Raw genomic sequence first — 13,911 nt, 5'->3', positions numbered from 1 at the left:
TAATACATATCTAGAATAATTTAAAGAGTTAACCTTATCTTATTTTTAATTTTTATTTAACATTTATTTAACCAGGAAGTCCTTGAGATTAAAATCTCTTTTTGAAAGGGTCACCTGGCCAAGATATGTTAATATGTTTTTCTTGTAGTTGAGATCTTTATTATCTCTCTTATTATTACCAGATTATAAAACAAGATAAGACAGAATAAGACACTGCAGCAGAATTAAGAAAATGACACAGCAGAAAGCAAAAGTTCAACAGCAGACATGTTAAAATTGAATTTATTTTCGGTGACTATGTGTTAAGTGACACTACAGAATAACTAAGTTCTTTACTCACCATGTCTGATGTGTGTTGACTGTCTCCAGGCTGCTGAGGAGGAGGAGGAGGCAATGAAGGAGGAACAAGCAGAGATGGGTACAGTTTTTACTTTGTCATCCAGTCAAAATAATATTTTGGGTATATTTATAGGGGTATATTAGAGCAACAACAACACACACGGCTGATACAGTATGAGTCAGAGCTGGTGTATTTAGCTGCAGTTCCACTAATGTCCACTAGATGCTGCTGTGATGAACTATGATTGTATTGAAGTGAATAGGAAAACTTCCAAATTCTCTCTACAAATGAGAAGTCAGTAGTCAGTTTTTATAGAAGTTCAGCTCTCAGGAGATCATTTACATTCTTCTCATGTCAGTCTGAAGGCAGATTTTTTAGAATCCGTGTTAAAGGACAATTCCGCCGCAAAACGAACCTAGGGGTTAATAACAGATGTATACCCACTCTGTCGTTCTCTGGGACATGTTTTCATGCTAATCAAATGTGTTTGTAGTTTGAAACAAGCTAGCACGGACTGCTGATTAGCTTACAACGCTAGTATTTGGGGCACAGGGAAAGTAAAAACAAATCGCTATTTATACCGCTAAAAATGCTCAAAATATCACTTCAACGGTAGCATAATGAGGGTCCCTAAATGTTAACCAAAGCATTGAGAACATTGTAAGTGTACAGACAGTTTATTAAAAAGATAGATTATAAAGACAGTCGCGTTCTCGTATACAGGCGGCCGCCGTCTTGGGAGCTACTGTCTTTCTAAATTATTTTTTTAGTAAACTATCTGTACACTTACAATGTTCTCAATGCTTCGGTTAACATTTAGGACCCTCATTATGCTACCGTTGAAGTGTGGTGATATTTTGTGGGTACACATCTGTTATCAACCCCTAGGTTCGTTTTGCGCCGGAATTTCCTTTAAAGACGTACACTATAAAACTATGTAGTGTGTACAAGTATGTGGACACGGGATCAATGCAGCCCGACATCTTTAGACCAAAGTGCAAATGTGAGTTAGTCTGGAACCTTTCAGGTAATTTCTCGATTTCCAAGGGGTGTTATCAATGGGCCTAGACCAAAATACCTCTGGATGCAATTGGATCAACCTACAACCAATCAGAGCAATGAAACGTGACGTAACACTGAGTAACTGACAAATGCAAACAAACTACAGCGTGCAGACATGAGGTGTGATGGTTTAGAATGTCTGAGAATGAATTTTGCTGTTTTTGCCATCAGAATTTGAAAATAGTCAATAGCCATCTTGGTTGTTTTTAAAAAAATGCCTCAACGGCGCTCCTCTCTAAGCTAGGTTTATGCTTGCCCTATAGTGTCCCCATGAGAGTCCTCAGCACGAGGGAGTGTGAGCCAAAAATGACGTCATCACGTGTTTTGTGTAAAGCGCGAAGGCTTCGCAAGTTGTCAGTAATCATTTGAAACCCGCCCCATGTGAGATAAATGGTTGTGATTGGCTTGACCAGGATCTGGCTGGCTGGAAATCTGTCTTACCGGGAGGGGGACCAGACCTATCAGCCAGAGCAAATAAAACATGCAGTCGCAGATTCGTCTGCTTCCCAGGCTATAACAATTGAACTCCCATAACCAAAGGCATCAATCTGTTGATATCAGCCTCAACTCTTCTGGAAAAGCTTTCCACCAAATTTTAGCAGTAAAACACAATGAAAGAAACAACAACACAATTTAAAAAATAGGATAAACATATTACAAAATGAAAAATAACTGAAACACTATTTTAACAGAGTTGTGTTTGTTAGCATTGCCGTGTTGTTTTCGGTTTTGGTTCAGATGGAGGGAATCTGAGCATGGCGAACATCGAAGAGGAGGACGAGGAGGAAATCGGGGTGGTTGAGATTAAGCCTCCCAGACGCAAGAACATTGCCACACTAAAGGTGGGAAGTCACTGTGAGCCACAGTTTACAATCCAGTCTGTCAGTCCAGGACCGCACTGACGTCAGCAATACAAGATCCTTGAAACGAATGTGTAATATGAATTGAATGTGTTTCTGGTAACTCTGCGCTCTACAGAGCTTTTTCGCCTCTTTTAACTCCTAGGTTTTTTTTGGCATATTTACCTCTGCCAAGGTGGTAATGTTTGTTTGTCAGTTTGTCAGCAGAGTTTTATGGAAAAACTACTGGCCCGATTTTTCCGACTAGGTGGAAGGGTGTAGCATGGGCCAACAAAAAATCCATGACATTTTGGAGCGGATCCTAATCATGTGGCGCATTCGTTAACATTGCGACATAAGGCGTTCAGCTCTCTGAGTGCCCCATTAGTTACCAATGTTGGTAACTAATGGGAGAGACTTGGTTTAGGACCAAATTACGAACCGGCTACTAGAGGTGTTGAAATTAATCAAATAATCGATGCATCGAATCGTGGACATGGACGATGCTGCATCGATAATCAGCCGGTCCATAATCAATTATTTCTGTTTACAATTTAATGTATGCCTAACAACCTTTCTGTTTACATATTCTGGTATGTTTTGCACATTCAGGAAGTGCCATGTGCTCAGTGCTGTAGTTTTATGTATCCAGTTTATTTAGTATTAGAGCACTGCAACGTTTTGTTTTTGAAGCTTGAAAAGCTATGAATTAAATAGCCTATATGGCTTTAATAGAAACATTAATTTGACGCATCGTGATGCATCGTGATGCAGCGTGACGCATCGAGATATCGAATCGAAGACATGATAATCGTAATCGAATCGAATCAGGGGATCAGTGAAGATTCACACTTCTACCGGCTACGTTACCGCGAGTAATACGCGCCATGTTCTGCATCCTGCATGCTCTACCTAGGCGCCATCGCCTAAACCTAAAACATGTGCTACATATATTAAAGGGCAACGTCGGACCTGATTCGTCCTATGAAAAATTTGAGTTCATATGAAAGAACGGCTTCAGACACTATGAACTGATTGGACCATAAGACCTTTAGTTTCCTGTTTAAGACAGATCATCAGTCTGTATCATGAACAGATTTGGAAACAGTACGTTTTAAAATGTTTGACTCTGTGTTTGTATGTTTGTTCAGCTGTATAGAGGGGATCTGGAGTCAGAGTTCAATCAGTTTCAGGACTGGCTGCAGATCTTCCCACTGTATAAAGGCAGAGCTGACATTGAGGATGAAGAGGAGGATGAAGAGGAGAGGCTGATGGGAAAATACAAGGTACTGTGGATGGAGAGCTGCCTGTCTGTCTGTGTGTTACTCTGCAGAGAAGTGTTCATTATTCCATACTCTCCATCCCAAGGGCTCCTTCCTGGTTTATCCGATTGATTCAGGAGATGAAGAAGACACCTCATGTCAGATCACCAATGGAATCCCCAAAAACTCACCGATCAAAGTCTTGGTCCGAGTCTACATCGTCAAGGTACCTGTCTCTCTGTCTATGCACAGCCTGTCTTTGTCTCTTAGTTCCTTGAACAGTCCGATATTTTAGAAAATCTCCTTTACGCTGACTTTAAACTGTTGTTACATTCAAGGTATTCAAGGATGTCTAGACATCTGACCCCTAGATCCACCAGGCAGGCACGTCTCGCGTTTTTGACGGAACTGCAGGACATTCAACAGGCCAGGCAGGGAGTGGAAGGGCTGGGGCTTTCGGTCAATTTTCAAAACCTGTGAAGACTCATATATCACATCACTACACTATTTTAACAACTAAAACACAGACACAAATCTTTGTTTGTGTCGTTCATAACTGGACTAAATCTAAAAAAAACATTTAACAATGTAGACTACTTACTTTTGTGGTAGAAGCACAAATATCCAGGAAAAATGACCATAACAACCGAATCTGTGAGTTGGGCAGGCAAATGCTCAGCTTCGGAGATGCTCCCGGTGTGGTATGAGGCATGGCGGACACGGAACAAAACCATGGTGCAGCTGGAATGTTTCGCCTCCTCATCTGGTGGAATTCCAGGGTGAGAAGTAAGAGTTGGCTGCTAAACAGCAACCTGTTTTTAATGTAAGAAACAACCAAATTCCCATTCTGCCTTTCACAATGTCCCTGTCTATTAGGGATGGGAATTTAATGCAAAAATACTTTTCGATATTCACTCGGAACTATTCGACCATTCTTCCAAAATTGAAGATTCGATTTGCATGCATTAACTGTGGTGGCTGTGACAAGGGAAGGTGCTTGTGCAGTCAAGCGGGATTAGAACTGAAATGCAGTCGTCGGGCATTACAACACGCTTTAAACTGAGAATTGATGCCATGGGCCACATTTTGAAAGACTAAAATAGAAAACAAGATAAATAGAAATAGAAAAAAGTCACTTATCTAGTCAGAGGCCAAAAGGGCAGGTGGTTTAGCACCACCTGGGGTCTATCTTTGCACTGACTGTGTGTTCTACCGTCTGTTTGTGTCCTGCAGGCCACCACTCTGGCTCCCACAGACCCGAACGGTAAAGCCGACCCGTATCTGGTGGTCCGAGCTGGACAGCAGTCTCTGGACACTAAAGATCGATACATCCCCAAACAGCTCAACCCTACGTTTGGAGAGTTAGTACCTGTCTGTCTACCTGTACCTGTGCAGCACTGAAGGTCTGTCTGCCTGTCTGACTGTCTTAATTCCTGACACTGTCTTTCAGGGTGTTTGAATTCACAGTGTCATTCCCGCTGGAGACAGAGTTGGTTATCTCAGTGATGGACCACGATCTTATAGGGTCTGATGACTTCATCGGTGAGACGCGAGTTGACCTGGAGAACCGGTTCTACAGCCACCACAGGGCCTCCTGCGGTCTGGCTCTTTACTATGACACGTTAGTACTACAACTACATCACGTTAGTCTTAGAACTACGACACATTAAAACCAGAACAATGACATGTTGGTATAAAAAATGTCAGAAGGTGTGTGAAACGAGATGCTAGAAGACAGTACATAGGACATATTAGTACCAAAACTACAACACATTAGTACGAGTACTACAACAGTCAAAAAGTGTCTATAATATGTTACTACCAAAACTGTGACACAAGTACCAGAACTAAAACATATGAGAACTAGAGCTCTGGCATGTTAGAAACGTAGACTGTATAAAATATGGACGTGGTCTCCATGACATCACCCATAGATTTCTGAAGAGTCAAAATAAAGCTCAAAGTAGGCGGCTCCGGACATTGCCCTCTTGGCATGGCCTGACGAACAAATCAGTACTTGAACTACTGTACTGTACTGTAGTACAGTACTGTACTACTACTGCTACGACACAATAGTATCAAAAGTACAATATGGTAGTACCAAAACTGTGGCATGTTAATACCAGAAAATATTGTGTTACGTACTTTGTCAGAAGAGTATCTGTCTCTTTAAATGTGTACCTATCTATCTTTCTGTGTCCTGTCTATCTACTTGACTGTCTCTCTCCAGTGACGGCTACAATATTTGGCGCGATGCAAAGAAGCCGTCGGCCATTTTGGCTGAGCTCTGCAGGAAGAACAGCATTCAATCTCCAGAGTACAGAACATCTGAGGTCAAAGTCCTTAACAAAATCTTCAAGATTCCACCTGACGCAGTACCTGAAGGTAGGACAGACAGACAGACAGGTTGACCAAGCCGGACACAGAAGTGGAAGTGAACAGTCCATTATTGTCTCTCTGTGGACACATATCAGGAACCACTACACTATTATACAGCAGTTTTGTTGTTGCTGTTGTTGTCGTAAGGTCTGCTGAAGAAGAACCAGCGATCTCCAGAGGAGGAGGCAGAGATGGAGGAGCATGCAGCCCTGAGCGTGCTGCGGCGCTGGGGGGAGATGAACGAGTTCCTCCCTGGAGCCATTCCTCTGGTCCCAGAGCACGTGGAGATCCGGTCCCTGCTGAACCAGGACAAACCTGGACTGCCACAGGTAAACACAAAATTAATAATAACTACAGTCACAACAACAGTAACATACTTCTACTGGTATTACTACACGTCATCAGCAATGTTTGTGCTTCAGGGTTTCCTTCATATGTGGGTGGACATGTTTCCTAATGATGTCCCGGCTCCGCCCCCTGTTAACATCAAGCCTCGCCTACCTGAACAGTAGGTCAACGCAGTACAGTGGAGTTGATTATAATCTATATAGTACAGTAGAGTTTAATATAATCTATTGAGTACAGTAGAGTCTAATAGAATCATCGAGTAAAGTGGACTGGAATAGGTTAGAGAAGGAGCTACAATACGTAAACTTTGTTGGTGTTTCCATGACAACAGGTACGAGCTGCGAGTGATCATCTGGAACACCGATGATGTATTTCTGGACGATGTCAACATTTTCACCGGAGAGCCGTCCTCTGACATCTACGTGAAAGGGTTAGATTCACGAGCACACACACACACACACACACACACACACACACACACAGATAAATCTGAAGGCATTTAGATGATTAACAGATATGAAAGATATGAAAGAGGAAAGAAGAAGAAGAAAAGAAATACTACACAAAATGATGTGTATTTAATTCTGACTGCTCTCAAATCTTTGCTTTTTCCCCTTAAAATACTGGAGAGTTTTACCTGCTTAGGTATGTTAGCTTAATTAGCTGGCTAGCTAAAGTTTAGACAATCTGCCAGATGCAGTTGTCATTTCTGCAAAATCAACGGTCTCAGGCCTGATATGGGAAGCTGCTTTTGTCTGAAATTAAGGACCCATTGTTTGAAAGATTACTATGGATTTGATAAATGTCCTGTTATCATTGTCAACTAAATATGTGCATTGCATGTCAGGTGAAGCAACAGTAACTATGGGGGGGGGGATTAGTGCAGTGATTCCCAACCACAGGTACCCCAGGGGTACTTCTGCAATTGCCAGGGGGTACATGAAAATGTTGTAGCCAACCACTGTAATTTAATTTCTTTAATTAGGATTTGATTAAAATATGTCCACATATTAACATTAAGTCAACTGTAACACCTGAGCAGTACACTACTACTGTTGCTCTTATGTAAGAAAAAACAAGTTAGCAAGCTAGCACAGAAGAAAAAGAACAGGTAAACAGCTAAAAGTAATGAATACTGGATAAATGGTTAAAATAGTTAGCTAAAAGTAACGTTAGTGGATAAATGGTCAAACATCCAGCTTCACTCTAAATAGTAGTAGCCTAGTAGGCTAGTAGTAGTATGATTGCTGACCAAACTAACCTTAATATTGACAGTTCAATTGTATTAAAAACTTAACAATATCTATTTTTATTTAATTTAATTTAAATGTTTTACATTTGGAACATACATTGGGAATCGATGAAGGGGTACGTGAGTTCACCTGACATGACAGTGGGGGTACTTCAGACTAAAAAGGTTGGGAACCACTGGCTAAGTGAGCAGTTATTTAGGCATTGCTTGGCTATGGAGGCTCAGTGTTTTATTCTGTTTTGTTCTCTGTATAGCTGGATAAAGGGATTGGAAGGAGAAAAACAGGAGACTGATGTCCACTTCAACTCTCTGACTGGAGAAGGAAACTTCAACTGGAGATTTGTGTTCCGCTTCGACTACCTTCCTACTGAGGTACACATACCGTACATACACCTGGACCTGCTGATGGTCAACATTTCCACTGATTCACTGATGAATCCTGATGATTATAGTGATCTTTGCTCTGGTCTCTCTAGGGAAACAAATTATTATTTTCCTTCTTGAGTAATCCGTTCATTATTTTTACAATTAAGCAATTAATTATCTAAGAAATGTCCAAAAGATTGTTCATTGCAGTTTACCAGAATCCAAGGGGATGTGTTCAAATGTCTTGTTTTGGGGTTAGGGTTAACAGTCCACCACCCAAAAATGTTTAGCTTACAGTTATATAAAACAGAATAAAGCAGCAAGTCCCAACATAAAATAAGCTCGAACCAAAGTATGATTGGAGGTTTTGATTGGTGAAACATGAATCAGTAAACAAAATTGTCAAAATTAGTACCAATGACCATTATGTCATTCAAGTAAATAATTAAATAACCAATTGTTTCAACACTCTGTGTCACTGTCAGGATTACATTTCCATTGTACACAACAAATTTAAATATTTAATCAAAATGTCCACCCTTTTAGGTGGTGGTGTTTGTTTATGTTGTGGCAGTAATGAACACTGCAGCCACTAGAGGACACTAGCAGTCAGTCTGGTTGTTAGTAAGAGTAAATCTCCTCCTCTCATGCTGTAGAAAGAGGTGGTCTACAAGAAGAAGGAGTCCTTTTTCTCTCTGGAGGAGTCAGAGTTTCGACAGCCGGCTGTTCTGATGCTGCAGGTCTGGGACTATGACCGCATCGCTGCCAACGACTTCCTGGGTGAGACACACTGACAGACAATATATTTTCTCAGCCACGACAGCGATTCTGGTATTGTTGCTGTTTGGGAACGCAAAATGAATTTCAGTGTAATCTTGTAAAAACCTGTTGTATCGTATGTATGTGTGTGTGTGTGCACACGTGTCATCATGGCAAAGTAGCGGGAACTACCACAGAGGCTTTGCCAAATTTGTATGTCAGTGGACAGATTTTGTCACCGGGATAGCGTCACAATGGTGCAAGATGCAGTCATAAAACTTTACAGTTGTGTACCTGTGATCAAAATGAAGGCCCAGTTCGAAGATAGGTGTGGTCCGAGCAAGGATGCCAGAAGTAGGGGGGTAGGAAGTAGGAAAGGGGCCAGTGGCCCCCCACTTTACGTCCCTGGCCCGATTTGGCATCTCGGCTAGTGTTATCCAATCGCAAGATGGTCTCTAGAAACAGGCTAATGAGAGGGAGGTATTTATTTCTAATATAAGTGTTTATACATATTTACTAAACAGCCTCCATACATCAGCTCCTGTTTTAATGTTTATGTCCATGTTTATGTCTTGATAAATTCAGTATATTGTCCATTTTTACTGCACTAATGTTGCTGAAGTCCACTACTCTCAAATGGTATTGTATTGTTTTCATTCACTAATTAATTCCAGTAATTTCTACTTTGCTGGGTTTATTTTTTATCGCTACTGCCAATCAAACTTCCTGCTTTCAAAGTAAAAACGATGGTGGCCCTGAGAGCTCACACAAATTAAGAAAACATGAAAATTAACACAACACAAGCAAATGAAGATCTTCTTCACCAACTTGACAACACATGCACAGCTGCTTTCTAAATTATGTACATGTGTTATCAAATTGGTGAAGATCTGCAGGGCCACCGTAAATAGCAGCTCAAAGAACGTAATCCTTCCTGTTCCTGGTAGGCTCTTAATCTGCAACATCTGCATTGTTGCATATCATATGAGTATCAAGTACAAGCGACTGGAATTATTATTTGGGGCATTTGAAACTCAGCCATTTTTTTTATTTATTTGAGAATTTACAATGATGTGAGCAATGCAATGCTGTGTTATCTCCAAACATGGACAAAATAAAATAAAATTTGTAATTTAGGTAAACTGACCACTTAAATTGAACATTTCAAAGTGGCCTTTCCATGGACGTGAGTTTTCTTTCATGCAGCCTATTTATTCAAGATTCAGGGTGCATCATGGGATACAACAGCTTCACCTGTGTAGTCCCAGTATATTTAAGAACAAATGCTTATGATTCTAACTCCTCTTCATCATCTTTCTTTTGTTCTTCCTCCTTCAGGCTCCATTGAGTTACGTCTCAACGACATGGTGCGAGCAGCAAAGTCATCCAGTAAGTGTACGATTGAGATGGCGAAGGATCGGGCCAGCCCTCGATTTTCCCTTTTTCGCGCCAAGAAGATGAAGGGCTGGTGGCCGCTGACCCGCCCAAAAACAGCCGAGGACTTCGAGAGGGAGGAGAAGGAGAGGGAGGAGGCCAAAAAGAAAGGGAAGAAGAAGAAGAAGAAGAAGAAGAAGAAGAAGGACAAGAGGAGCAATATGAAACAGGAGGAAATCCAATACACCGACAGCATGGGCAACACCTTCCTGCTAATGGTAAAAAAATAAATAAAAAAACAATATACAAAAAATGCCAATGCTGCCTGAGAAAGGCAAGACACAGTAGCTACACATTTGCAGTTAGGATCTGAATCTGACTTTTTGACATCTAGTTTACCATATTAAAAGCATTATTCCATAGACATGTAATATGCTCAGACTGCAGAAACTACTCTCGGTTCGGTAATCTCTGCTATTCGTATTTTGGTCCACCATTGTTGTTTCTGTTTGGTTGGGATGAGGAGGGGAAATTGGAGATGTGAGATGAATAATAGGCTGGTTTCATTTTGATTTACAGTGTCGACCTCTTTGTTATAAGTTATAAAAAAAAAAAGCCAACCAGCAGCTGAAATATCATAACCCCACGTTTTCCTGGTCAGCTTTTAATATGACAGTTTCTTAGCTTCAATGCAAGGCCATCAACATAAAACATGTTGTACACCTCTCCTCCAGTACACAATGCTTTATTTACCAAACGTTTTGGGCAATCTTGCCTTTATCAGGGTGGTTTCAGGGTTTCCTGTTTTCCTATATACAGAACTTTGATCACACTTCATGTGATCGATATATCACTATACAAAATGTTGCATTCATCTTTTTCTTACGAAATACTTTTAATAAAATCTCATTGTCCTTAGTTTATACAAAAACTGTAAGTAAAAAACATAACCATAAATACAGTGTGTAACATTACAACTACATTTTCACATTATTCCCGAGCAAATACACTTAACCAATCAATGGGTAAAAATAAAGTTGAAAAGTTGATTGTAATGTCATACTCTGTACAAGTTGACTCATGTGACAAGCTTTTAATATGAAACATTTGCACAGGAAGTGCATATCTCTGCACCCAGCAGTGCTTCGGCTGTGCTTCGCCCCAATATAGTCCCAAGTCAATATCTGCCTAGGAAATCGTCTAGTCTTAATCTGCATTGCTATTTGTACTCGTTGTGAATATGCAGGCCACAAGAAGTAATTAGGTTGTTTTTTTGTGTTGTTGGCTTACTTTTACTCACGACATGCTAACCGGCAACATAGGATTCCATTGACTACGCTAAGCTAAACCAGCGCTGGTGCTGCCGGACAAAGACAATACATGCACTGAGACAAAAATGCGTTTGCCCACCTATCTACATCTAGGGGAGACGGTGAATAACCATATTTCAAAAAACGGTAGCGTGTTCCTTTAAGTTCAAATAATTGTGGTGATATTGAAACTTACACTGAAACTGTGTGTGTGTGTGTGTGTGTGTGTGTGTGTGTGTGTGTGTGTGTGTGTGTGTGAAGGGGAAGGTGGAGGCAGAGCTGCAGCTGGTGGCATTAGAGCAGGCGGAGGCCAACCCTGTGGGGCGCGCCCGCAAGGAGCCAGAGCCTCTGGACAAACCAAAGTACGACATACACACACACACACACACACACACACACACACACACACACACACACACACACACTTATTAGTACAAAAAGACAGATTTGCAGTGGTGGAAGAAGTACTCAGATTTTTTCATCTTATAAGTTATCGTAGCTTTCTCCATTTTGGACTCCCCAACTCTCTTTTCCCTCAAAGGTCAGTGCTGTCAAGAACGATTGCTATTGGTCAACAGGGCAAATTCTTTTGTCAAACTTCACCAAAGTTAACATCTATGCGAAAGATTTGCATAGATTTACATTACCCCTGAGTGTGACTCCACTGATTGCAGCGATTCCATTGAAAATGAACTTATTTTGCAACAAAATGTTACCTTTTTAAATGCTGATGTGATCCGACCTTTAGCCCCTTTAGACTCAGTCCAGGTGTAAACAGCTGTTTACTGTCTCCTGTCCTCCCTGTAGTCGTCCCACCACCAGCTTCACCTGGTTCGTCAACCCTTTAAAGTCCTTCATCTTCATCATCTGGAGGAAGTTCAAGAAGTATATCATCGCTCTGGTCATCCTCGCCATCCTCACGCTCTTCCTCGGACTCATTGTCTACACGCTGCCGGGGCAAATCTCCTCTCTCATCATCAAAGGATAAAGAATCCTGCGGGGAGTCTTCATTCTTTCCTCCTGGATGTCACAGACTGTCTCAGGTTTCTGATCCACTTAACGACTGACTGAAGTATTATTTAATACTTAGACAGATCAGTAAAACTCATGATTTAATATGTTTACATACACATTTATCTACTTTACCCAGAATCCTTGTTTATATTGCACATGGGAGCAATAATCAGAGATTTTGTTTTACTGTCAGATTTATTGGTCACCAGAGGAAATTACTGGACACCTATTACTGCATATTTAAGTTCCATATTTATATTATTATGTAAATTATAGATTGTTTGACTTTGAAACTGTCCTGCAGCACTGGACAGATGTATAGATGAGCACAGATCTGACTGGTTAAATCAGCACCGCTCCTAAAATTAAAAGTCTAATTTTGTTGATTAAATGTAGTTGTGATTGGAAATTTTCTATTTTAAAGGTAAATAAAATAAATAAATACAAATTATATTTAAATTTTTTATATTTGTGTTTAATTTTGCACTGACTCTGAAGTTTATATATTTATTATATATATATATATTTTTTTTTTCATGTGTACCAGTTTGTTCAATATGAATGTTAGCTGTTATTTCTAAGTAAATGAATAAATACTAATATCAGTCAATAACAGGCTGTAAAAACATTAGTGAATAAAGGAGTTTTAAAGATGTAATAGTTTGTTTTCCAAGATGCTCCTCCTGAGATACATATACAGTAATTTGAACTTAAGCTAATGGCTTGCTAGTGTTCCCTGAAGGCTGTGGTGTTCATTACAGACACAACAAACAACATCTTGATGATTTAGCTGTTCTAAAAATGTAAAGTTTGTCCTAAGTGGGTGACGCTAGAGGAAAAGTCATGGGGTCATTAAAATGTTGAGGGATCATCCTCTTAAGAGCAGGAATGTGATCAGAAACTTATAAAGCTGTTGTGTAGATAATGAAATATCTATCTGTGGACTCAAGTTTACCAATCATGTCCTGATGAGATGATCAAAAACAATTATGAGAAAACACAGTTTGAATTTTGAAGTGGAGGGCAGTGAAATAAAAGTCAGGATGTCAGACTTTATCCTTGTCTTCAGGCAGATCAACAGGAAGTTAGAAACGGTTTGTTTACAGATGCTTGCTCTGATTTTTTCCTCTGAGACTAGAAGGGAAGTGATGTCAGTATATGAGGTTCAGTTTGTGCCACAAATGTTTCAGCTGCTGTCACTGGTGATTATTTTACGCCACACCAGTCTGTCAATCCGTTATTCAACCACTTTGCTCCAGACTGCAATATCTCACCAACTATTGAATTGATTAATTATTATTTTTTTAAGATTTGTTTGGGGCTTTTGCTTGCCTTTATTTATTGGACAGATTGAGACAGGAAAGTGGTAGAGAGAGGGGGAATGAAATGCAGCAAAGGGACCGGAACCGAATCGAACCCTGGGCCGCTGTGACAAGGACTGGCGCCACACTATTGAATTGATTACCAAGAAACTTTGTACAGACATCCGTGGTCACCAGAGGATGAACCATACTGACTTTGGTGATCCTCTGAACTTTGTGCTAGCGCCACCATGAAGTTCACCTTTGTGGTTTTGTATGAAATGTCTCAACAACTGTTGGATGAA

General features: G+C 40.4%; 1 protein-coding gene across 1 annotated transcript in view; it reads left to right on the top strand.

Moving 5' to 3' along the window:
* The window catches only part of fer1l4 (fer-1 like family member 4), a 35,875-nt gene extending 22,923 nt beyond the window's left edge, over positions 1-12,952 (top strand). Inside the window, 15 exon segments of the mRNA XM_078249167.1 lie at positions 370-418; positions 2,141-2,244; positions 3,393-3,527; positions 3,610-3,729; positions 4,737-4,864; positions 4,954-5,124; positions 5,734-5,888; positions 6,030-6,211; positions 6,305-6,390; positions 6,562-6,660; positions 7,737-7,854; positions 8,505-8,628; positions 9,946-10,259; positions 11,553-11,653; positions 12,099-12,952. Of these exon segments, the coding sequence (XP_078105293.1) occupies positions 370-418; positions 2,141-2,244; positions 3,393-3,527; positions 3,610-3,729; positions 4,737-4,864; positions 4,954-5,124; positions 5,734-5,888; positions 6,030-6,211; positions 6,305-6,390; positions 6,562-6,660; positions 7,737-7,854; positions 8,505-8,628; positions 9,946-10,259; positions 11,553-11,653; positions 12,099-12,279 (2,067 nt within the window). The 3' untranslated portion in view covers positions 12,280-12,952.
* Positions 12,953-13,911: the final 959 nt, after the last annotated feature.

Source organism: Sander vitreus, chromosome 4 (assembly GCF_031162955.1).
Source record: "Sander vitreus isolate 19-12246 chromosome 4, sanVit1, whole genome shotgun sequence".
Taxonomy (NCBI): Eukaryota; Metazoa; Chordata; class Actinopteri; order Perciformes; family Percidae; genus Sander; species Sander vitreus.
The sequence above is the reverse complement of the archived record's forward strand: the minus strand, read 5'-3'. Positions and strand labels throughout refer to the sequence as shown.